Source organism: Symphodus melops (genome assembly GCF_947650265.1).
Source record: "Symphodus melops genome assembly, chromosome: 16".
NCBI classification, from domain to species: Eukaryota; Metazoa; Chordata; class Actinopteri; order Labriformes; family Labridae; genus Symphodus; species Symphodus melops.
In genome coordinates, this window is record NC_136706.1 from 6,721,884 (window position 1) to 6,748,384 (window position 26,501).

At 44.1% G+C, this 26,501-nt stretch overlaps 1 protein-coding gene across 1 annotated transcript in view; it reads right to left on the reverse strand.

The window, feature by feature from the left end:
* Window positions 1-25,640, reverse strand: part of rapgef1b (Rap guanine nucleotide exchange factor (GEF) 1b) — a 46,608-nt gene extending 20,968 nt beyond the window's left edge. Inside the window, exons 1-3 of the mRNA XM_079363617.1 lie at window positions 25,297-25,640; window positions 2,760-2,905; window positions 1,755-1,933 (exon numbers count right to left, since the gene is read on the reverse strand). Coding sequence (XP_079219743.1) covers window positions 1,755-1,933; window positions 2,760-2,905; window positions 25,297-25,324 — 353 coding nt within the window. The 5' untranslated portion in view covers window positions 25,325-25,640. The remainder of the gene's footprint in view (window positions 1-1,754; window positions 1,934-2,759; window positions 2,906-25,296) is intronic.
* Window positions 25,641-26,501: the final 861 nt, after the last annotated feature.

Sequence of the window (26,501 nt, forward strand, 5' to 3'; positions counted from 1 at the left end):
ACACGCACTAGTGCCATTGGTCCAGAAGCGGATGTGAGCTCATGCTTTGATTGTGGGCTCATGCATGCACGGGGGTAGAGAGGCTTGATAAAAACGTGTACCGAGTGCAGACATTGGTTGAAGTTTTTACACGCTTTTAGGACAGATTTTTTTTTCTTTCTGTTTCAGAGCACATGAGTTATTAATTACTGTCAGGACCTAAAGACAATTTCAACCAAAATCTTAAAAAGTGCATCTGGAGAAAAAAAATACCTACCCTGCCTTTAATAGACAGAATTCATAACTTTGATATTTGTTTTGCTGTTTCTGTCATCAGTAAAGCTCCATGTTTCATTGTCTAATCTGCCTGTTTGCATGTGTTTTCTCATGCTGTTAAGAAGAGGTTGCCCTGTCCGCTTGAATCCATGTGAATCCAGCATTAGACTGGAGACGACGAAAATCCCATCCAGACTAAAACAACCGTCACACTTCTAACAATCCACCATCCGATTAAACTACATATCTAAGAGGCATTTGTTGGGGAAGTGCCTGGGAGAGAAATGTGTAACCACACGGGGGAGCGGGTATGTCGTCCCTGCCTGTAGTGAATGATGAGTTCAGACCCAACACTAAGGTGTGGTGCAGGCCTGTCCAGACATGCTGCAGCTGATTCACAGTGCCATCCACTGTCTCCTCGCAGCTTAGCCGTTTGGTGAGCCGGAGACGAAACCACACGGATGGAAGGGTGGAGAGGTCTGACCAAGAAAGACTAACTCAGGGCTGTAGGTCACACTGGAGCTAAGAGGTGCTATTATAATAAAGTCAGCAGATCTAGGATTAATACAGGAACCTTTTGGCAAATAAGCTCTGATCAACTTAACACTGTGTGCGAAGACAGCGAGTAGGAGTAACACCCACTGTTGACCTAGTTTATGTTGATTGAAATCACTGCAGACGATCTAACACTCACTGTGCAGAACCAATTCTGGGTAAAATTCTCCTTCACTGGTTGTCACGCAAAACTGACTTGATGTACAGGAGCTTATTTGCCAAAAACACATCTAAGCTTCTACTTTGATTTATTGGGGTTTGACTCCATCAGATTGGAGGTCAAACTCCCGTCGGATGGCGCTTTCTCAACGATCCGTCAACCTGCTTCTAAACACAGAGCTGCAAGCAACAAAATCGGTCACCTATGACCCTCCATACCTTCGGCGGCACTGACAGATGGTGGGGGAGGCGGGGGGGGGAAGGCACGGGGACAAAGACAGAGAAGTTCCAACATGTCTTGAAAGTCCAAACAAAAGTGCAGCTAAGGTTACATTCTCAGGAGGCAACGTTAGCTTTTTCACCGGAGAGGAAGAGAGCAAACAGAGCGACGAGATGCCAATTTATTTGACCTCCCTGAAAGGTTACATTTCTGATGACGTGACGGGGACGGACGCGTGAATCGAGTTTAAAAGGCTTTGAGCTCATGAGTCGTTGGAGGAGAGGGGACGTCGTGCGTCAGTGCATGCTAGCTATGTTTACGAGCCGTAGCAAGGTGTCGCTCGACGTCGTGCTGGTTCTAGCATGTCTCTCGCTTGCACACAGGCTACATCATGAGCTGCATCAAGTGGTAAGAACGGAGAGGATTAACTCTTTCATGACATCAACAGTGAAGCAGTTATATTAATGACTCTCTTAAAATGTCCATTGAGGAAAAATACAAGTTTACAGGCAAGTGCTACACGTTTCAAATACGTACACAGATGTTATTGTTTTGAGTGACTCACCTGTGCTGGACCCGGGCCTCCAGCTGAACCAGAGGCAGGATGGCCTCCAGCACCTTGCTGGCCGAACCCGGAAGCATCTCCAGCACCTTCTTCTCCACAACCATTTTGTCCACGATTGTCTTGAAGTAGCGCAGGGCACTGACCACCTCCTTCTCGTGCTCCTCCAGCCGGCTTACCTTCTACAGTGGGATGAATCAGACAACGGAGAGCAGCTCTTTAGAACGGAATCTATTAAAATGATTTCGTAATTGGACAAACCATCTTGTTTCTGTTATTTTTTTTCTTTTTGAGTAAGGGGCAGGTAAAAATAAGATGTATTCTTCTCCTTGCTCCTTTCCGAACATGATAGGATTTTTTTTTTTTAACTTCCGGTTTTCCTGTGAACATCATATGTATTGTCATGTTCGGAACAAATGGAAATGAAATTTCCATGATAGTGATGGACAGTTTTTTTTTTAGAAAAAATGACCAGAATGTCCTTCCTGGGAATATATGCCCTTATTATTTCTGTATGTGTGAACAAAAGATCCACATTGTTCTGGCTCTAGTAAGCAACCTTTGTAGTAGTTCTTAAAGTAACGGCTGTTTGGGATCTCTCCTTTTGCTTCTATTATTCCCATGGTTCCATACATCAAGTGATGTGGCTCGGAGCCATCCAGGTACTGCAGCGAGAGGCTAGTTCAGCGTCTCCATTCTTCACAGGCTGAACATACTCATTACATCCTAAGTCCTAGGAGGCAGCCGTGGAGCTCATTCAGGAAGTGTCCCAGTTCCATTCATGTCTTTATAAGTTTAGACACCTGCTGTAGCGCAGCCAGCCGCCCCAGCGACTGGGAAGCTGTGGGAACCAGCAGGGATACTCGCACACACACAGACACAATGGGGAGCACAGGAAAACAATTGTATACAAACAAACTCACAGAATAGGTGGGAAAAAGGTGGATTTCCCATAGTACACTGATTTTTTTTTTTTTTTTGGCACTTGAATGTGTCGTGCAAACACACCTTGTTGGTGGGTTTTTCTGTACTCTTGGCTGTTGGCTCGGGCTGCAGTTGCTTGCCCTTCTTGGATGGTGTCCTCTTGATTTTGGGAGAGTGAAACTTGTCCATCAGCTTCATGGTGAAGGAGGACAGATGGGACCGCTGCGAGTCTGTGGACAGAAGGGAAAAATAGTAAGTTGAGTGGTCGGTCGAGAAGGAGAGATACTCAGGCGGGAGTCGAAGTGTGATGCAAACAGATGGCACAAGCAAATTGAAGGGTTGGCATGAAATCTCACAACGCCATTGGCTGAAAAGTCCCCCAGGCATAGACTTTTTTTTTTTACGTTTGAGGGGGGGAATTTTTTATTTATTTATATATTCTTAAAGAAAGGAAGACACTGGTAAATATGTTTTACTTTCAACATCCAGTTGTCATCTGGTCTTGTGGTTGCAAACCATAAATCTGCAGGACAGGCGTAGCAATAGAGTCTATTCCAGGAGTCCATTATGTGTCCAGATGTGCACACACACATGTTCGAGCACACAGAGAGAGACAAGGACAACAGAGCAGAGTGGCTATAATAAAATACTCCGGTTGCCGCTGGGATGAAAATTGCTTTATGGTACATTATTGAGAGGGGCTTCGTAATAGCAGAGTCATTTGGCAGAAGCCCACTTGTTCACTGAGGAGAGGGGAGAGCTGCTGGTTGCTGGAAGTGTGTGGTGTTATCAGCGACAGAATCAGAACGTGGTGTGATCACCTCTGTACTTGATGACAACCAAAGATCAGAAAAGAAAAGAAAGAAACCCTGAAGAACTAAAAGCAAAGCACAGCTTGAAACACTCCGCAAAAAAAAAACAGACGAACGACAGGGAAGCGCTTTCGCAAATCAATCCCAACGACCCGCACATATCCCCACCCTACTGTGACATCCCACCCTCTAATCCTCTTCATCCCCGAGTCAGAGCAAAAGCCAAAGTTTGCTGAGGCAGGCCGAGGTCGCCTGTGTGCCTCATTAAAAATGTTGATGAGAATGCTTTCACGGGAGCTTCTTCTTCCCGTGCATGTGATGATGAAGCAGCTACGGCCCCTCGAGGCTCCGCTTTCACCCAGAAAAACACAAACCTTTGTGCGAAAAAAAACAAAACAAACACCACCGGCTGTTCTGCTGGTTACTCATGGTTTGTCGACTGATTTAATAAGCAACCGGAAATGTTCATCTCATGACTGCTGTGTCACCTTCAAATCTACACTCGGAACCCACTTCCTATCACAACACATCCAAACGGGTCAAATCCCACACACGAGCACAACAGCCACATACGCATTCCTGGGCAAACAAATCAGCTTTGTTAGAATACAACATAACTCTTGACGTTTGAAGAGACAAATGTAGAATATTTGTACATTTAATAAGCGACCCAGTTACGTCGCTATAAAAAGGGAAACTTTACAGCATGTAACAGAGATAACAGCCTCTCAATGGGGATGGTTAACTGAATGTTTTGTCTCCTCAATTTACACAATTAGCAGAGTGAAAAGATCACATATTAGCTTTAGCACTAGTGCTGCATTATCATCAAGTTTTTTTTTTTTCGCCTCAAATGATGTAATCATGCACACTAAAAGCTATTGCAAAACCGTCTGGAATGAAATATGGAGGCACACGGTGCCAAGTGTTCACATTGATGCTGGAACGATTGACGGTGCAGATGGAAAAATCTGCCATGCATCCAGACTAACTAGCCAATCAGATGAAGCCCGAGCTAGCTACGGAGATGATGAGGCTGCCGATTGGGAGGTTAGCTACAAGCAGAGGTGGGACAACATATCAATACAGCAGCAATGTACAGCTGTCCAGACCTGTGAGATACAACAATCAAACTGCTGGTGCCTTATAACGAAATGTTGACTGGGAGAAAATATGTTGCTCTGAAATCAATAGTTCGGACAGCGGATCATCCCGAAGGTGACATCCTGCTCCGCAGCTGTCTGCGTCAACACTCTATAGTTCTGCCACAAGGGATTCATGCCGTTTCACCGAACTAGAGTCTGGATGGCAAAACAAGAGCTGACAGTGAAGGGGATTTTCTCTTTCTGTACCCTGAGGATAAACATACCCGTGTCATCAGTTTTGCCCCCAAGCCATGGGGTCTATTCTGTCACCTCATGGCTGTGTGTCGAGCAAACAGCATGCTTCTGATTGGACAACAGCCTCCATATGAGTATAATCCAATCTGGTTTACCCACAGATTCCTGGCAAAATGTAGGGCCTGAGGCTGCACCCTCTCTCGCTCGATCCCAGCTTGCAACAGGCCAAGAAGGACTGTTGTGTGAGCTTACAGCTGCAACTTCACAATCCCAGCCCGAAGTCAAGCAGCGCAGTGACATCAGCATAATGAGTCACCGCCGCCTTGATCGATACAGGCCCCTTAGACACCATCGCAGCCCCACCGTGGCTGGCTCAGCTGTTTATCATGCACACAGAGGAGGAGGAGGAGGAGGAGGCGGCGCGGCGCGGCCCCCCCCCCCCCCATTCAGTTCTCCACCACATCCCTCTCACTCCTTCTCCTCCTGGAGTTCACTGGAAGTCTGGCCTTGCATGGAAATGACATCATCGCCAGAAAGAAATGAACAGGGTGCAAGTGACAGAGAGAATACCCTGAACACAGTGCAGTGCTCTGTTATAGTTGTGTAGCCTTTCAGCATCCGCCCTCCACCAGAGACGGGGCCATCCCTCCCTCTCTCAGGGCTCGCTCCCTCGCTCTCTCTCTGCAGCTGCACGCCTGCTCTGAGTTATGAGGTGGTGATGTCATTGGTTGAAATGTCTGTTACACTGAATCTGAATGAACTCGGTGAAAAATAGTTTTTACCCCCCGTTTATGTTTCAGCTGCAGAGGCCACAACACGCCCCCCAGGGTTCTCATGTACACCTGCAAAAAACATTTTAAAATATAAAAATATACTTTCAAAGTGTTTTTGAACACCTGAGTGACTATTGACCAAAACAATTTGAAATAAATCCACCCAGTCCTTTGTTTGTGGTCTGCCTCAGTCTTACCACAGAGAAAATTGCTCTGTTTCAAATGAAGTTGGATACTAGTAAGAAAATCCCCTCGCCTGGTATTTCCACCCATGGACTCCACCTCCAGACTAGAGTAAAACTTTTGCACAGGTCTGCCATTTTTTTCTCGCTGCAGAGGGATGATGTCTACCAGGAAAACTCAGAGGGATCTCATAACATTTAAAGAGACACACACCAAAACACAGCGTTCTGAGAGAGCTGGTTTCTGCAGGGTCACAAACCTCCTCTGCTGTTATATTTGGACCAAAGCACAGCACAGATGTTTCATTTCGAGCACAGAGGGACTGTTTGAAAAGGTGAATAAAAAAGGTGATAATATGTCCCCTTTAAGGTACGTTTTCTATGTGGATTTTAACTGCCATATGACAGACAAAGAGGACAGAAAAAGTGTTGGAAATAGACACTTCAGCATTCCCAGAATGCACCTGATTATTCATAACACCTTTATACTTGTTGATTACGACCAGGGGCTCAGAAATATCTTCCCTTACCTCCCCCTAAGATTCAGTGTAATAAGGCAGCAGAGCCGGCATGATGAACAGTAAGTGTCTTTACACTTCCATAAAGGGCGAAGCTCGTCTCCTCGGCTGTAAACAGTCACACACACAAACACACACAAACACACACACTTGATTCTCTCTGATACGCTGTAACTTGATAGTTGCAGAATGCAATGACATGAGCTCTACAATTCAGGTTTCTACAAATATCATGATTCTGTTAAAAACTTCAGTACCGTGTCTAAGTTGACTTTTTTTTTTTTAGTAAGACAAAAAAAGCAGATTGTGGACACCGACTAGCAAAGCATTTGGCCACAGCCAGTAAACAACTTTTGGGTGCATTCAAATTGCTTAAACTCTTTTCTGCTTTCGAAAGGCCTTTGGGACATTTTAAACAAACACTCGAGTCTGAACGACTCTCAAACGAAGCCTGGGAGAGTTCACACACACACAACTCTGTGGTAGAGTCGGGTCCCATAACGCCCCACAGTCCCTGGATTGTCTCAGAGCTTGATTAAACAATAAGAAAACACACACACTCGAAGAGTGTAAATGTACGAGTGCTGTAAGCAAAAACACACAGTTTCATAGATAAATACTGTAATCTGTATTTAACTGTGGACCTGCATAGACCTGCACATTACGTTCTCGTGTTGTTCCGTCACACGTACATCTAGCGTCTTCCGTGGAAACTGAGTCACGAGGGGGATTTCTCCACAACAACAAAGACATCAGTTCATGTTGAATCCCTGCAGGATAAATTATTGTATCTAATATCTCTACATATAACAGCTCAGATTACTTTGTACACATGAACTTGTCTCTCTCTCTCCTCTGTCTCTACCTAATGTAAATGAAAACAGCCAACTGACTATGAAATGTACTTCTTGTAGGAAATCCCAGGATCCCATTTGCTGGTCTTGATCCTTACAACACAACTGATGAGTGGTGACAGATGAGCTTGTCCAGAAGAAGTGACAGGCGAGCAGATTGATCTGGTTGTTTCCCGGTACAGGTGTGATGTACGGGACAGCTGGCCGGCCCCACAGAGGAGGTTGTGCCTAAGGTTACACACACAGCTGCTGCCTCCTCCTCCCCTGTGTGAGGAGGAGGCCTGCTAAATGAAAGTGAGCAATCCCTGCGTATTTGGACACGTAGAGGCTGCGAAATGATCAAAAACAAGAGTCAGAAAGGTCACGCTGCCAGCTGTTAAAAGAGCGAGCCGACTCTAAACTAGAGGAGTGTACGGGAGAAAGTTCTAGTCAAATGACAAAAGGACAGGTGGTAGAAAATGTTAAGAAGAGGCTACCCAAAATAATCTCACAATCTGATCTCCACTGACCAACTGGTTTATTAAAAAAAGTTCTCTGAACTAAAACTGTATGCTGACAATGCTAACATGCTAACGCATTGATAATATTAGCCTTGTTAGCCTGCTTAGCCCTACCCACTAACAATTACACCTCCGTCTGGTGGGATCATTGATGCTTTTAATATGCTAAATAAGAACTTCAGGAACCATATACATTTTTTTTTCATCCAGATGGAGACATAAAACAAATAACTTCACAAAATTCAAAGAACAGATGTTAAAATGAGACAATTAGAAAAACTTCAAGGGTCCATCCTTATGGCATCATAAGAGCTGTGCGACCTTCCCTGTAAATTCATCAACTACTTATCAAGAGAAACAAAAATGTTGCTTATAAAAGAAAAATGACAACCACATTGTTGTGTGATGGGAAAAGTCGAGATCATCAAAGTCAGTGAGGTTCTTCCTCTTGGGGATCATGATTGATGCGACACTCTTTCATTAAAAAGGCCCACACAAGTAAACGTCCGTTTACTGATATACATGGATTAAGTTTACCTTCTTTTTCAGCATTGTGTTGAACTGGAATTAAACACAGTCTACTGTACTTCCAATATTTATTCTTGACATGTATCCAAGTAGAAGTCAGAGAATCCCCTCCCTAGGATACAAAATGTGAATATATGGTGCATTGTTAATGTGTACATTGTTATCTGCAGCAAGGTCTTATCTGTCTATAAAACAGTAAAACTAAAAAACAAAGAACATCACATGTCCACAGGTAAGAGCTGCTGTGGAGCGGGAGAGTGGGGTGCAAGCCGGAGGCGCGCTCGACGAACAGCAGAGAGAAAGACGGAGAGGAAAAGAGAGGAAATTCAACAGGAAATAGTCAACTGCTGAGTGAATTATTTATTCTCTGCATTGTAGTGGTTGGCTTCCTCCGGGCAGTGTTCAATGTTCAATACCAATCCTCTTCATGTCCTCGGTTATCAACAGGCTGCATTCTAAGATACAGAAGGCTGCGAGTGTGAGGCTCAGTTGGAGGATGGCAGGGAAGGGAGGAAGCCCTAATGCAGACTGAGCGCGGCCTCGCTTAATGGCTGATTTGAGAAGTAATGGAGGAAGAAGCCCAGTGGTTGGTTTTACTGACTTCCAGCTGTGCTGTTCAACGACCAGCCACAGGAACACTGAGAGGACCCAGTCCATTTACTGAGTAAGAAAACGAGATAGAGTGGATGCTAAGTGCCCAGTCCAGCTAGCAATCAATTGGATTTCAATTAGAAAATGAGTAAATGAAGACGGTTTCCATGGGAACAAGCAAATCATGCAACGCAAACATACTGTATTATTCAACCACTCACTCTGAAATGACTTTAGACATCTTTAAATAACCGTAATAAGTCAGACTTTGAATCGAGCTGCCGAGCACAGGATACGGGAATGTTCAACTTACACAAAAGGATCCATACAGTATGAGTTTAAGGTTTTAGGGACAGGGTTTTTCTTTCATCATGTCTTGAAAATGATAATAAAGAATATACATCTATAGTAGAACTTTAAGAAAGTTTAATTCATCCTGTCTCGAACGGTGACTCTGTTGCACGAGGTTTCCAACGACACCAGGGATGAATTACAGGCTGTTTTGAAACTCCCACTATCTGGACTCATGTCTACCTAAAGAAAACATTGAAGCTACTATATTACACTTGTGCTTTCTTTTCAGAATGAGGAACACATATCTGTTTTTAAACAAACACACACTGTGAATTATGTTCTGCTCTAGGCTAATGGTTTGTCTTTTCAAATTAAAAGTTGTAGTTTGGGATTTCTTGAAAAGAAAATTCTTTCCCAGGAAAAAAAGGAGCATTGTTTTCTTTAACAGCATCATCGACTTATTATCCGAGGCTATAAATAACTTACACAAACATGCCCGTCAGTATGTCGATGACCGGTAAAGCAGACCCACCAACTACAGATCAATGGCCGCGAGCAAATATCAATGTGGTGGTGGAGGCGCTCTGCATGCTGGGAACAGACTGCCTGGTGGACCATGCATGACACCACAACAGAGGCAATCTATAACCCATATATCTATATTACCAAACTGCAGATCAGATCTCCAGCTGCTCGCTGAGAGTGTGTTTGGGTCACAGATCATCCGTCTGTGTGCGTCAGGCATTTTTTAAAACTGTCTCGTCCTTGATGGGCGTTCGCTCAATCTGCTTTCAGATCTCCAGACTGAGGATGTCGGGGATATACGTGAATGGGGAAACTCCTGCTCTGTGAAGCAGACATCATTACGTCTCTGATTCACGAGATGGCACTCTGAGATAAAAACTATTTCCGATGTACCCTCATCCACTCTTTCGTCACCTCTGAGTGCTGTTTTAGATCGAGATCGCTCGGCGTGAAAACATGATCTGATTCCTGGTTGCAAACAACCTCGTAAAACCCTCCGCCCCTCGACTCTGTGCGACAGATCTACAAGGAAAAACCATCAGTGGGGATGAAAATATGTAAAGCTGTAACAAGCAACAAACATGCATGTAGAGGCACAGAGCAGCAAAATCCAGCCTAATCTCTTGTCGACACACCTTGCATTCTTCAGCCTGATTTCTTTCCTATGTGGTCCATTCTTATTACTCAGGATGATTGGCTAAAGCCGGACAACCACACACAACACCCAGCATCCATCACACCAACAGCACAGATTAAATCATATTATTAAAACAGAAAAAAACGTTCTGCACTGGCCTACTTTTCTGCTTGACGCATCATGAGTGTTTTTTCCTTGAATTTAAAGGCCAACTGTGATGCCACTCTGAGAAACAGCAGCCTCACAACGCACCATCTATCATCCGAGTCCTCCGTCATGTAAAGCAGTAAATCTGTGGCTTCAAGCAATGTTTTGCAACAGTGTTGTGTAAGGAAATTAAAAAAAAATTTTAAAAAAAAAATCACACGGTTCTAACTGTACCCATTACATGAGAGAAAAATAGGGTTCGAGGCAGTACAGAGAAAAGAACAAACCAAACGTTTTATAGTCATAACAGTGGTTTAAATAAACACTATGATTGAACCCAAGGCTGCCGAGGCTACAACACACAATGCACGGTTCTATAATTACACAGGTTGCAGATGAGATGTGCTTCTTATTCATTGTGTCAATGTTATGAATATAATCTTCTTTATTGTTCATCTTTAAAGATTGTTTTTGAAACTTTAGATTTTTGTTGATTTTGGCGCCCCCTGTGGAAGAAGCAGGGACAACTGTCTTCTTTTTTTTTTTTGCCCTGTACATGTGTGAGAAGGGTTTTCTGATTAAAAAAAAAAAAAAAAAAAAAAGTTAAACCTAAATTCTTCATTCTTCAAACAGTTAATCACAAGACTGTTAAGGCTATAACTTGCCTTTTTGACATCTACCCGGTGGCAGCTTTTACGAGCATTAAAAATGAGAAAATTGAGTCCATGATTGTTTTATTTATTTTTTAGGGGTCACATTATGCCACCATTATTTATTTCAACCTGTTTCATAACCCCCGTAAAACTCCTTACAGGAGCTTTAACGTCATGTTGGTAGGTGCTGTTCAAGGTGTAGACAAACAGTTTAATCAGCGGAATAATCGTGATATTCAGTTTTAAACGGAGATTACAGCCCTCTAAATATTACACTAGTTCTCAAAATGAACAGGTTTGTGTTTTTAATAATCCAGAGAAGATTTTAAGTCAAAAATCAGTCTGAAATCTGTTTTGTAGGTTATTTGAATTGAGCTGTACATCTGTTCATAAAAAAGAAAAACTGTATCACTGAAACACTGTGACATAGATGAGTTGACTACAAAGCATGTGCAAAAGAGATAGACCTCAACCTGAGGGGACTTTGTGCTGCACCACACAGGGGAAACTGACTTTTGTGGTTGTATTCAAACGAAGCTCACCAGGACAAGTTCTGTCTGTCTTTACAGGTTTCATTTTTAATACCATCACAGGATTAATCCAAAGTGAAGCTTTCCAAGAACTTTTCTGGCCGAGCCTTAAATCATTAATGAGAAATTTCCTGAGGACGTTTTTGATGTACTCCTGGAATAAAAACCATCCAATCAGATCGTTGCATTTTTAATCCAGTAAGCTTCCGACGCAGCGCTCCATAATGTGTCCAATGTAGGCCAGTCGCCTGAGAGGTGGTGTTTTGGAGGGGGGGGGGGGACCAAAGCGGCCTGCGTATTGTGTGGAGGTATAAACATTTACAAGCCTCCAGCCTCAATGTGTCCTCTGTTTAACTGCGGAGCCAACAAAACTGCTTCTTGCAAAGCTCTCTCTCTCTCTCTCTCTCTCTCTCTCTCTCTCTCTCTCTCTCTCTCTCTGACCAGCATCTTTCCTCCCATCTGTGTTTTCTCTGTGACCCCTTTGTGCCTCTTTACCCCCATGTGCCTCCGCTCTGGGCTCGTGGTTTGTTCTGACTGACACAACTTCTTGGTTCTCAGCCCACATGTTTCCTCCTTTCTTGTTAGCGTGATGACAAAGACGACCACATTGTTGGTCCACATATGCATATGACCAAAAAAAAAAAAAAAAAGTACACTCTTGGGACTGATGATGGTGGCTCACTTGTCATATTAACCCTCCACTCCCCCCCCCCCAGCTACTTTAATTATTATTACTCATCCATTCCTCCGCTCCAATGCATCTGATTCACACCCGCCCTTTTATGTAAGCATGTCAGTGAGTAACTGCCACTAAATTAAACATGATTTATTAAGGGTCCTCGATGCCTTCTCATGGACTCTGGTCTGTGACTGACTTTTAAATTATTGCGACTATTTAAATAATGTCCTCTTTTTTGTTTGGTTGAGCTCTTGTTATGGGCTCTGAATGAGCTAATGGAACATGTTAATGGGGGCACTTGGCACAGCGGTCCAATTTGGTTGTACTGAAAGCTATGGAGCGAGCCCTGAGGTCTAGGTCACTCAATTGTCCGATGTACAACAGGCACACACACTGTACACACACACGCATAATGCACATCTATAGCCAAAGAGACAGAGAGAGAGAGGGACAAATGAGCACACAAAGAGTCAGTCAACTATTCAACCACAAGCAGAAAAGAAAAGGTAACACAAGGGGAGCCCTCGGGGCCTGGTCGTCAAGAGAATCGACAACAAACGCAACGCGGTTTAGATACAGCACGTGAGCTGCGAGCTTCTGATGCCCCAGTTGTAAAATCCAACACAGGAGAGGTTGCACACACGGTTTGGCACGGTGACCAAAAGGGCTGCGTGGACTGTGAAGTGAAATAGGAAAGGGTGTGTGGTGGACTTGAACCACAGAGTACTTACACAGGCTATACGATGGAAGAGTCTCAAGAAAGCTAAAAAAGCTCCATTACATCACCGTGTACTGGAAGAAAGGAGGGATCTATAACCTCAAGCTTTTTGACAGGGCTCGGGCACTTAAGCACTTTCAGGGGAGCTCAACTAAAGTCGAGGGACCGACTTGACAAATGACCAGGTATTGATGATTCATTTTCAGCTTGCTGACCTTCTCTCAGAGTCGTTCTTTACACGGCTGCACTGACGTTTAAAATACAAGACAATTTTGATAGAGACCTTTTTATTAAGTCTTCATTATTCTCAGTGGCTGTTTTATAAATGAGCTCAGAGATTTCATGTACATACATTGTATTTTAAAGTTTTTTGGCCCGATATCGACATTTGGGAGAGAGAATAAATCTGATACGATATATTGGCTGATGTCTTTCCCCCTATCTATCTTCGACCTGAGAGATGGATAAAGATAAACAGATTTGATTGCTTTGATCCCTAAAATGCAGTTATCAAACATATTCTGAAAAGATCATTACTTGAGTGGAAAGTTACTGTGCTTGTACGTGCGTCACCGTGTCTCGTGTAATACAATGATACTCAAATGAAGTGCTATTTGATTGGTGAATCAATCTAGTATTATCAGTGCATATCTGCGATAAATAAAACCAGCCAATCCCGTAATCACTGGATATGCTCATATCGGCCAATATTATGGGTTGGCCGATTAATTGGTCGGGCTCTAAAAAACTTGTTCTATGAAATTCGTATCGCTGATCCTCCACAGTTAGGAAACTCTCAAGCTGCCAACTTTCTCTTTCATATTTAACCACGAAAATACAAATCACACATTCTATCACAGCAGTCTCCCCAATGGGGGACTTCCTTGACCAAATAACAAACCGGTACTCTGCATCAGCAGCTAGGTAGACTAGCATGCTAGCATTAAACTAGCATGCTAGCATTAAACTGATGCTTAGATGAATCCCTACTGTTTTCATTCTTCAGTAGCAAAACATTGAAACAATAAGACGAGCATTCGAAAGAAGAAAATCCGTGTGTTGCGTCGTAAATGAGCAGATGAAACAGTCGATTTTGAACAGGTAGGTATATAGGTGTTTATTTAGCATATTCCTAACCGTCAGAGCTAAAGGGTTGACACAAAGGATTTCCAAAAAGAACAAACTCGTGTCCATGTTTTTTTTGTGTCACGTTTGTGTGTGTAAAATGCATATTATAATTTTGGAGTGTGTGTCACACGAAGACAATCACAAATATTCAAACTAAATAGAAAAGATCAGAAAAAAAGAACAAAAGTTATAGCCGTCATTTTGATCCTGATGTTTTACAAAGCGGTGACGGCTCACGATTACATTGTGGTGACACGTTTACACTGTTGCATTAGAACACAGTGAAAGGGCATGAGAGGTGAGGGGGTTGAAGGCGGGAAATCACCACACACACACACACACACACACACACACACACACACACACACACACACACACACACACACACACACACACACACACACACACACACACACACACACACACACACACACACACACACACACACACACACACACACACACACACACACACACACACACACACACACACACACACACACACACACACACACACACACACACACACACACACACACAATCCTGGGTACCACTCCTGTTCCTTCCCCCCTGACGCCGAGGTCATTGGCACACTTTCCTGTCCCCTCGTCTCCTTCGCTGAGAGCCGCTCCCTCTTTTTCTGGACTCACAACCACTGTTCACAGCTCGCCTGTTACTTCAACCTAAACACACAGCAACAATGCCTGACAGTGCACCCCCAGCCAGCCAACAGAAACACACTCCAAAACAGTCTGATCCTTCAGTTGACCTTCTCGCTGCGGCTGTTTTCCTGCATTTTCTTGCCTCCGCTGAAAGCTCAATTTCTGATCCGAGTTTTTTCGGCAGAGTAAGAGGAAACCGACTGGCAGACGGCAGGCTCACCTTGGGTGAAACCGATAGACTAAAGAGGCACAACAGTGCTATAAATACCCGGCTTGTCAGTATCTGTAACATCAGGCAGCAGCAGAACAGAGACACTGCGACAGCTAAAAAACCCTGTGATCTACTCAGATGAATTCTCTGCGAACGGCAGCTGCGAGAGAGAGAGAGAGAGAGAGAGAGAGAGAGAGAGTGAGGCAAACAGGCTCTATAAAGCACTTGAGACGGGAGAGTGATCCTACACAGAGACAAACAGCCACAAGAGAGCCAATCACTTCACAGCCTGCGTACAAGAGACAGACAGATACTGAGAGAGCAAAGCATAAGCAACAGCGATCTTGTGAGTAAATGGCCTCAAGCAGCGAGAAGTGGTACCACTCTGCTGCGCGTTAGAGCGCCCTACAATGCTCGCCTTGTCTGCGCGGCGGGCCTGCTTGACGTCCTCTTGACACTTTTTGCACGCACACGACGCAAAAAGGACGGGACGAACGGACACATTCAAAATCACACGTCTCATCGCAGGTCAAAGGCACTTTCGGCGAAACAAACAAAACAAAACAGAAAAACAAAACAAACTCGGCTTTCGGGTTTTTTCACAGCTTCTTAAAAATAGGTTTGTGTCAGTCACACAGAGCGGGACTCGCCCTCGCACAGCCACTTCTAATTAACCAGCGCTTGTTAAAACTGTGAGTGGTGAATAATCCACACGCTGGAATCGCTTCAAATTTCTTGAACTGTGCACACAAAAAAGGAGGAATGGGTTTTCATTCTCTCCTTGCTGTCGTTGAAGCTCGTCATTTCTTTCCACTCCCACAGTTTCTTTTCTTGTGGATTTAAAGTTGGTAAAGTGATGTTTCTCTCTTTAAAGCCTCTGGTTGGAGTGTTTCTATATAAAGATGTTGCAAAAGCCTGATCTTTGAGTTTCTAAGCCGAGTCTATTGTGGTGACACACATATTTTTGTAGAAAGGTCACATAAAAACAGTCTGTGTTGCTCTTGTGGTTTGACATTTTTCCACATGAAGCAGCGTGTCGGGGCAGGACATGGAGCTGGGAGGGACAGGATTTAAAAGTTTGAAAGAAGGCGGGACCAAGACGGCAGGCGTTCTATCATTGAGGATCTATTGTGATTAGGTCTGGTCTCTAATAGAAAACCTCTAAACCTTCATACAAATATAGACGTCGCAGCTTTTAAGTCATTATTTTTTTTCAAAAACTTGTGAGCACGTGTTTTTTAACAGTTGATTGATTAAAGCGTTCTTACTCTTTCACCGAGTGAAGGTCCACACTGCAGATCATCCCATCCAGCTATTTATTGATTGGCTAATGTTTTGACCTCTGACCTTCCTCTGCAGACACACTGAATGAAAGAGGTGGATCATAAAAAAAACCCTGTCAAACCCGAGTTTAAATTTATACTCCAAGCCTTCCAAAACAAACATTACGGTGGGGTCTTTAAACACATCTGGTACTATAAAGTTATCCATGTGATTTATTCTACTTACCTCACCTCCATACTTCTTTTTTAACTGTGCATGGTGGGATTAAAAGCAGTGATACTTCTCTTAATGGAATCTTTACAAAGGCAAATATTTATGAAAAGCATTTTACTGATGGTAGAACTTCATGGAGCTGTTGAACTTGACGGATATTATCTGCCACTATCCTCCTATCCACGAGCTTAGAAACGTACCCGTTTACTGTTTCCAATACCTGCCAACTGATTACAGAAAAACACGGCTTGGGATGATTTAGAACAAGTGGAATAAAATCTCCAACTCCACTGTCTGCAACACTTTCCACGCTGTCTGACAGCGGTCGGCTCTGCCGTTTGTTGACAATGTCAAAGGCAGAATTGAATATTGTTTTTTTTCAAGTTGAGAAATGTCAACAATGTCTTTTTTTTCTTCTCTAAATTTGGTCTCAGTGTCCCTTTAAAAAAATAATATAACATTTGCATCTAAATGGTCAAAATGCTGGCAGCAGGTTCCTTTCTCCCGGACTGATTTACGTTACAAACCTGCCGTATTAACGGACGGTTGAATAAAGAAGAAGAAGAACACATGGATCTGTTTGAGAATAGTCAATGAAATGAAACAGAATTCTTCAATAATCAGCTGGAATTTAAAAAAAAAAAAAAAGAAGAAGTGAAGTGAAAATGTGAAAACCGACAGCCCTGAGATGAGATCCAAGATGCGCTCATTGTAGAGGTCGACTTAACTCACTCTAGTATTTTACAATTTCCTTCGAAGCTCATAAAACCACAGTGTTGCATGTTTTATTGCTATTTTAAATTCCATCATTCAGGATGTATGAGGAGGAACATCCAAGAGGAAGTGGGTCAGTGGAGGCAGACACACGGAGCTACAGGCTTCTAACCACTGACTGAACAAATAAGTGTGTGTGTGTGTGTGTGTGTGTGTGTGTGTGTGTGTGTGTGTGTGTGTGTGTGTGTGTGTGTGTGTGTGTGTGTGTGTGTGTGTGTGTGTGTGTGTGTGTGTGTGTGTGTGTGTGTGTGTGTGTGTGTGCGCGCGCATCAAAGCATGTCATGTTTGGGTACGACAAAATGATCCCAAACCAATGATTCAGAGTCATTTATGCGTCCAGACAAGCACACAAACCAAAAACACTCACAACTCCACATCTTGCCCCCGACAACAAGGCGTTTGCGTCTCTCTGCAGGCCTGATTTAGACTGCCGTCGGAAACTGGCAGCAACTGTGGGACATCCCCTTCATTGTGAGCCAGCTCCCTGACCCAGCCATGCCACCCTGGGCTCTGAGCGATTTCACATACTGAACATGAGCACACACACACCAACAACAAAAAAAAAAAGCTGGACATCACACAGGACCCCCCCCCCCCCTTTCAGAGTCCCCACATCTTTCTTTGGCTTTTGAAATTGTTTCATTTCAGACTCTTCCTTCCTGCTGCCCACTTCATATTGGCTGCAAACAAAATGACATGCAGATGGATACGCTTCCATTCTTTTGTGGCGGCCGATACTGTGTCCGTGTTGTATTCTTGGTATCAGCTAACATTTCATTAGCATGTGATAATACGAGGAAGCTTCAAATCAAATGGGCCTGATATTGCAAAGTTATTTTACTGAACTTAATGTGCAGCACTTTGGTCCGGCTTGGCTGTTATAAATGTGCTTTGTAAATTAAGTTGACTTGACCTGAGAAAACGTCGATGTGCATTCTGCATTCAGAACTCCAGTGAATTATTCATGCAGGATTTAATTCTAGCATCTAGTCCAAGCTTTCTTTACAGCCGTACCATCATATCTGTTTGATTGTCGTACGTGACTCGTTTTAAGGGATCAAACACTCCCAAACTGTCCCCAACACTTCTCTCTACAGACGTTGCCATTTTTGTTTCCGCAGAAATCTGGTCGGGACGTTTCGTGTCGCGCGTGTCCAAGACAACATCACCGAAACATGTGCGCGGGTCTGTCACCGAGGTAACAAACAGAAGTGGGGGGGGAAACTACGTGCGCATGCGGCGCAGCTTTCCAACATGGAAGCATGAGAAATCCTCTCCGTGTCGCCTTCCAAACAATCAGGCTGTCAAAGTCACAGCATGGACTTAGGCTCCATTCCTGCTCGGCCCCTCTGACGGATTTCCATCGCTTGTGTTGAACACGGCATGTTTGTTTGACTGACTGGAATGGATGGAATAAGACAAGATTTTAATTGATTATAAACCGGATGCAAAACCTCCACGTCTTAAGGTGGATTGCCTCCCGGTCTCTGTAGATTCGCTCTTCACCGTCTGGATACGACAATACTGTGGCGTGACGTCAGAGATGGTGGGGAAAAGGGCGTAATCAGTTAACACAGCTGCATCCTCTGTGAGCCGACCTCCAGACAGTCCGCGGCCTCGGCTTCATCTGGGATTGAATAGTGAAATCATCCTGTTAATTATCATTCATTCTATCAAGCTTGAATGTTGATCCTGAGACCCATCGTCTGTAAACCAATCACAATGTCTGTCTCGTGTGAGTGACATCACAGCAGGAGGAGACCGGGGTCAAAAAAGACGTGTGACAACAATCGACTTTTACTCTGCGCCGGTCTGAAATGCAGATTTATTAGTCCCAACGTGTGCTTTCAAAACAAGGTGTTATGGCACTCAGTGCTGTGTAATTACTCAATGATGGACTCTGCTACCTTAATTATGGAGCCTCCATGTACTACCGGCTCACCAGGGTGGATGTGTTCCCACAGCTGAAATCATTCATACGTTCAACAGCATTAACTCCAACATGTGGGTCAACAAACAGGCTAAGCCGCCGTGATGAAGCAAGGCATGGAGGTGGGATTAAAAGATGCCCCCCTCGGTGTTACAAGCAAATATTGTGTCCGTCGCGTAACTGGATTACAACGACCGCACCTACCGCAAAATCTGACAGCTCCTCAACCTGGCGGTCCAAAAAAAGTAGGAGAGCTGTGTGGCTTCAGCACACGAACTGGATAACGCGGAGAAGCAGCCTGAGCAGAGGCAACCTGCGGCCCTGCACAGCAGCCTCCTCGGGTTGGGTCTGCCCGAGCCTTCAGCAGAGCAAATGAGCAGTCTGTGTAAAGCCACAAGACACAAAAAGCACAGCGAGGAATGTCCCCTGCATTTCATTCTGCCAGCAAACCTGTTTTACGCCGAAGCTCCAAAACTGGCAGCGGTGGTCTTAAAACAAAGAAATGCATTGATAAAAGTCGAAACAATGCAAGCATCCACCTTTAAAAAAAATAAAATAAATCAATGTTTACTGGGGCTGAGTGATGGAACAGTCTTGATGAAGGATCATGGTCTCTGCTGATTTCTCCTTGGACTAGTATTTCATGATATGAAAGCTTCGCCACGCTTATCTTGCTATGTGCCTTGCTTAAGGGCACCTCGGCAGTGTTTAGGAAGTGGACTGGCACCTCTCCAGCTACCAGGCCAATTTCCAGACTTGGTCAGAGCCGGTACTTGAACCGACGGCCCTTCCTGTTCCCAACCCAGGTCCCTGCAGACTGAGCTCCTTTCCTGGTCACGGCTCGTGTAAACGGAGCGTTCTGCGTTTGCTCGCCTTTAAGAAGTAATGTGTCCCTCGAGGGTTGCCGTAGCTTATGCAAAGTAGTCGTTATTGCAGTTTTTTTTTTGGCTCACCTTGCACATTGTGAGTATGATGAATAAAGCTGAAGTCGTACCACCGCGTCCTGTTTATTATTGTGTTGTTTTTTTTAATTCAGGGGAACGCAGAGAGCTCAACCGCTTGAACTTTGTTTTCACATTAAACTCATGGACCGTGTTCAGTTCCTCAGACTTCTGACATCATCAGAAACTATTCAAATTCACCAATCAACCCTGCGATAACAGAAGACTTCTAACGGCACCAGGAGGAAGTCATATATCGGACTTTACCTGCGTCCTCGTCTAGATCCCCCTGAAGAGAGGAGTCAGTGTCCTCGGAGGACGTCTGGCTCCTCCAGCTTATGTTTCCCATCCAAAGAGAGGCCCAGTGTCCACACAGCGACTGATGCTCCGGATTGTTTCACACCTCGTACGAAGAAGATGACTTGCTGCTGGGGTCAGGCGAGCATATTCACAGCTCCAACTCAAAAAACACAGCTGAGAGTTAGTCACCACTCTGGTCCGCATGACCCTCCAGTCTTGAGTCAGACGTGTTGCACAGCGCTTCGGAGGAAAAGAGCCACAAATAGCACCGAGGGGAAGGCAAGCTGTGTGCTTTCGCAGATTCTTTGTTAAATAACTCTTCTTGTCCACATAGCTGCGAGCATGTGATCCTGGACAGAGTGTCTTGAGTGTCGGCACAGGTTCCTGGAGAGGGCCCACAGCCCACAGTTATCCGGAGCTGGGATGCACCGAGCAGACACAAGGAGTCACCTGCAGGAAGAAATGAGCTGCTCTTTGGCATGCAGGCCAAAGAGCAGCAGAGAAACCAAGCCGGGGCATCATCCTATGAGATCAGGCGCTCTGGGAAAAGGAGTCTTGCGAGCGCATATTATGGAAGATGCAGAATCCAGAAGACTGGCGGATCTAAACTGGCGGGGGTTTTTTTGGGACTCCTTCGAGGGTGTCTGCAAAGCAGCTTCGGAAATATTCACGGCACAAAAACCTGACTGCTTTCCATGGCGTATCGATAGCCGCTCTCGATCATTAGAGAACATGTAATCCATCCGTTTCTGTGCAAAGACTCAATTCCCGTCCACTTCCCTCCACCAGCTTTCCTTCTCTCCCTAAGCTCTATTCCCTCCTTCGTTTTGCTTTCCCATGCACACACACACACACACACACACACACACACACAAAACTAATTACAACACAGCTAAACCTATATGAACAGCAAGCCTATCATTCTGTGGGAGAGGGGGGGGGGGAACGCTTTCTGCCATCAAACCTCAAAATTGCAGCATGTCAAACCGAGACCCAAAGCTGGCTGTGTGCAACAGCGGGATCACTCATCAGCGATGTGCTCAACATCGTCGTCAGGGGAGCCCTTTTGTAATCACGGCTGCTTTAGGCTCTTGCTCAGAGTTTTTGGTGACTAAAGGCATGCGAGTCCGGCTATTTCTGGAACACCAGACGAGAAAGATATGTCAGTGTTGAAGCGGTGCACTAACCCACTCAGCGAACACAAAGCCATGCGAACGACTTTGCACGTCGGCGTTAACTCCGGGAATGCTCCAGAGTAAACTCTTTGCATTGCAGCTAAACTGTTTCAAAGGCAAATACACAGACGCGCACTCCCACACCAGGCAAGAAGGGGGCACAGAGCCTAAAATAAGGAACTGATGGATCAGTTCCGCTGCAGCTGGCTACTACCATTGACTGCCCAGTGAGAGACGAGTCTGACTCTGAAGGCTAATTTTAAAACGCTGTGCTACTCCTACACATTTTGTTACCAACGCTGGCATGCCAAACGTGTTGTGTCACAATCCCAGTCTCTGTGTCTGTGTGTGTGTCTGTGTGTGTGTGGGGGGGGGGGCAAAATAAGGACAACTAAATGTGGCAATTGGAAATATTCAAACATAATAGAGTCAATTAAGGCTTGTTTCTTGTGAAGAGGAAGAGGAGGTGTGCTTAGTCCGTCAGAAAAACACCGAGTCACTCTTTGGACTGTACAGCTTTACAACCGTGTCATGAGTGTACAATAAGTGCACATGGTCCAAGCATGTAAGCACATATGTCATTTCCAAGGAGCGTACATGTTCCATTATGTGAGCTTTAAGCCTTAATTATCTTCAGAACAAAAGACAAAGTCAAACCGGAACATGAAAGAAGTATTTCGTAGGATTTCGTAAATAGTAGGGAAGCCATTTGAATTTTTTTTCATTTGATTTTTTTTTTTTAAGATTTGACAAATGTTTTCCTGAAAAGCTGATAAAGGGTTAATGCAATGATGCTCTTTGTAAATTTCTGTACAAATCTGATCACATCTTCCATGAGAAGGCATTTTCACAGTGTTGCGTTCAATGCGCGCCTGTTTTATAGAGCTCTGCAGGCTCTTCTTTGTCTCAAAGATTCTTAAAGATATCGCTGGTGAGGTTTTTATCGGTTTCTTCTTGTGGAGCTTTCGCCTCTCCTCACAACATCTTTCTAAAAAATAAAAATAAAAATAAAAATAAAATAAAAAGGTGGGGGGGAGCCTTTAAAAAAAACAAACAAACAAACAAAAAAAAACATTTCACTGAATCAAGGTTTATTGAGACACTTCGTATGTCCTGTTGGTGAGTTTTATCCAACCCTCCATGGAGCTGCTTGCTGGACTCAGCCCCTCAGTGACTCCGCTCCCTAACAGCTGCAATATTTAGCAACTTTTCCAGACCTTGAGTAAAACCTTGGAAAGGAAAAGGGTTGTCTTGAATTCCTATAAATGCCTCTCAGACCAATCCCAATCAACGGCTCCACAGCAAGTTGTTTCTCTTTGGGCTCCAAGATGTGGCAACAACAACTGCGACAGAGGAAATGTCCCGGGGCGTCTTATTAGTTCATTTAAAGCTTTACAGTAGACAAATAAAAACACTAAACATTCAAAGGATGAAATTGGGTAACAGCTCAGGAGAAGAATTAAAATACAGAATGTTTGAGCAAGTCTTTATAATCCAATTATACCCCATTAAATAACAAGTCCAACGCAAAGTGTGAGCAGACAAATACGAAAGACAATCCAAGCTTCCACAGTCTCCTCCACCCGGATCATTTTTTCTATGAGGTAAGCGTGACTTGTTTGGCTGCCTGTGGGCCTTTGGGCAACACCATCACATGCAGAATCTGTGTGTGTACGACAGCGTGGGCTGCCAGAGTGGTGAAGTCATGTGGGTGCATATCCACAGGACAAGGTTCCGGGTTGGAAAGGACTCCCCTTCGCGTTTCTCTCGGAGGTGACGCCCCAATCACGCGTCCACACAAGTTACAGTGCGAGGACACAGGAACCATGGTGATCAGAGAGTATGTTGACGCAGCTATTGAGTGTAGAAGACAAACTGGCTGTGAGTCTTCCTCCGTCCGTCTCCATGTGTGGACTGATTGTCCAACTTGGTCTGTGTGCCATGGTAACCATTTGCATGCTGTATACAGAATCGTATCAGTATTTAAACCTAAACTATGGGCTATATCCATCTGCAGGAATCCTTATTTGGATGCAGTCACCTCAGATCGCCTTTCCCCAAATCTCTTCCCTTTTAATTTGCTCCTCGAGGCAGCAGTGCATTAATCTCCATCTGTCAAGGTTTAAAACGGGTCCCGTTCACTGTAGAGTCTCCACAGTGCAAGACCACATAGACAACAGGCTCCAATCCCTCCTTACGCACACACTCTCTTTTTTTCCCTCCCTGAGGAAAGGGCTTAACAGGTTGACACTGAAGCTAAGCACAGTTCTTCAGTGCGACCATGAGACCCCAGCTTTGCCCCCATTCTTTCGATTTCACTCGCGTGTGCCCTCTGTGCGGGTATAAATTTGGGATCAATGAGTGCATGCAGAAGAGAGCTGGTGAGCAAATGACCCAGTAAACACAACTAGGAGAGCCTGAGGAGCACATGAGAGAAGTGATGCTGGAGAGATGGATTCAGGCTGTTGTCCAAATACACACCTGCCTTTCTTATCTGCTTTTGACTTGGCGTTGAACCCGAATGTAATATAGTTTTAAACACTTGACTCCGAGTCCTAATTCAGCTGTGACCATATGCAGCCATCTCTCTTCAAGACATGAGAGAAATTGGAAACTTTTACGCCAGTGAAGAATGACTGAGCTAGTGGTGGATGACACTCCCTCCCCCTTGTGTGTGCGTGTATGCGTGTGTGTCAGTTTACTGCAGGCATCACTGGACAGGAGTTTATATGTGGAGCTAACCAAGGAGACAGCTGGTGGAATGGGATGCAAGTGTGGCTGGAGGGTATAAAGTTTCCTACCCAAGACTTGCACCTATTCTCTCCAAACACTAAGAAGGCTCTGTAATGCTTTGATCTGATCTGTCAAATATATGGAACGAGTAGAGACAATGTGGGTAAAAAAAAAAAAAGTAACAAAAATGCCACGTGCACAATGTTGAAACCCACAACACAAACACACAAGGCAGTCTTGGGCGTGAACGCATCACAACTCAAGGTAGCTTTCGTTAGCTGGTGAAAAGCTAACACTACTATTCCCATTACAAATCCATCTCAGGTTAATGATAAACAGCCAACAATGGAGCTGGAAACTGATTAAGTAAAGCAGCACATGCACGTGTATTTTATTGCATGAAATAATTGTTTGTTTTCCCTGAGTGAGAAGCTGAGATTTGTGTATGTCGGCGATGCCTTCACACAATCAAACCGAGCTGGTGGTATATTTACGGCCGCTGAAATGCCGGTGGAGTATCACACAAGCTATATAACGATAGCACATTGTAATGGTATTAATGCTAGCCAGACCAGATTGAATTGCTCACGTTAAAAAAATAAACGGGGTAATGATTTATTTGTAAATGAACCAGCTTATCTTTTGTCATGAGGTTTGAAACGGTACCAATAATAATAACAACAATAATAACGTTGCTCCAAAGGGTTCATGAGCTAACAACCAGCTAGCTGAAATGGTGACGCTTTATTTTTAACTGGATAGCTGAGAAAAGAACAATCCGAAAAAAAGGCCCCAATTAAACCAAACCATTTACAGTGAAAAGAAATACCGTCCGGGTTGGGTTTCTTTGGAGCCACAATTTAGAGTATTGGTGCTTTTTAAAGAACCCACTTTTGTTCCAATCCGTGCCCCGAGGAGAGGAGAGGGAATCCCGTTATACAGTATCCCGAGCCGGGGCAGTGTGTTTGAGTCCACCCGGGCAGCGCTTACCTTGCTTGCTCTCTATTTTTCCCGACATTTTCGTCGCCAGCAGCTGTGCTCCCAACAAAACGTTAGCTACAAGACGAGCCTCGTCGTTTGTGTCTCTCCTCCAGTGATTATTCCCTCATTTTGGATGTATAGTTACGTCCATGAGATGATTCCGACGGGTTTGAGGTGATATATACAGAGGCTACACACATTGGTACGGTCAAAAAAAAACTGTCTCCCAGTCGGTCTCCGGGTGATTTTCACTGGATACACACAGCACACACACATACACGTTTACTGTCTTGAACCTCGTAGACTCTGGGCAGAGGCAGCCCTCATTCAGGGTAACAGCGCCCCCTTGAGTGAGGAATTAGTCATATCAATCTGTCAACAAGAGGATGGGCGTGTTTCAATTTCAAATCAAAGAGTTGTTGTAATAAACCAGAGTTATTGTCAGTCCCAAAAGCCAGCTATCATACAACACACTGTTAGAGTGCATTCAGGGGAGCTTGGAGATTGAATATTACCGATGGATCAATAAACAAAGTGTTTTCTTTTGTCTTGTCCGTGTATTAAACAAAACACATGTACATTCACTCATTATCAAATCTCTGTTTTTTTTATTTATCTTTGCATTTAAAAACGACTCAGTTGCGTACATGCATTTCTGCAAAGGAGCCACGACTAAGATAGTGTTGAGTGCATCCTGACAGAAGATAAACACATAGATGAAAAAAAAGAAAAGAAAAGGCTGCATATGGGCAGTTTTAATGGGCTTGACATGACCTAGTTAAAAACAGGACTCCATGTCATTTCACAATCCAATCTGACCTCATCATTGATCTTATAGCAGCCTAATGAAGTCACTGAGTTTGATAGGTAGCAGAGAATATGGTTTGGAAGCATATAGTGTCAGTTTAAAAATAAATGCTAACAACTATCTCTGGGCTTTAATATATGTGTGTGTGTGTGTGTGTGTGTGTGTGTGTGTGTGTGTGTGTGTAATGCTAATTAGGGGAAATTGAATCTTTACACACAGTTTCCTCCCCATGGCAGAAATCTATAAAAATAAAAAATAAAAAGTCATCTTTTTTTTTCAGTGTATTCTTAGTCACTGACATCTGCATGCATCTCATCTCTGAGGTTGTTAATAACCTGTGTTGTGCTCCATAAAAAAGTTTGATTAATAAGACGATGCTGAATGAAATAATGGACTCATTCAAACA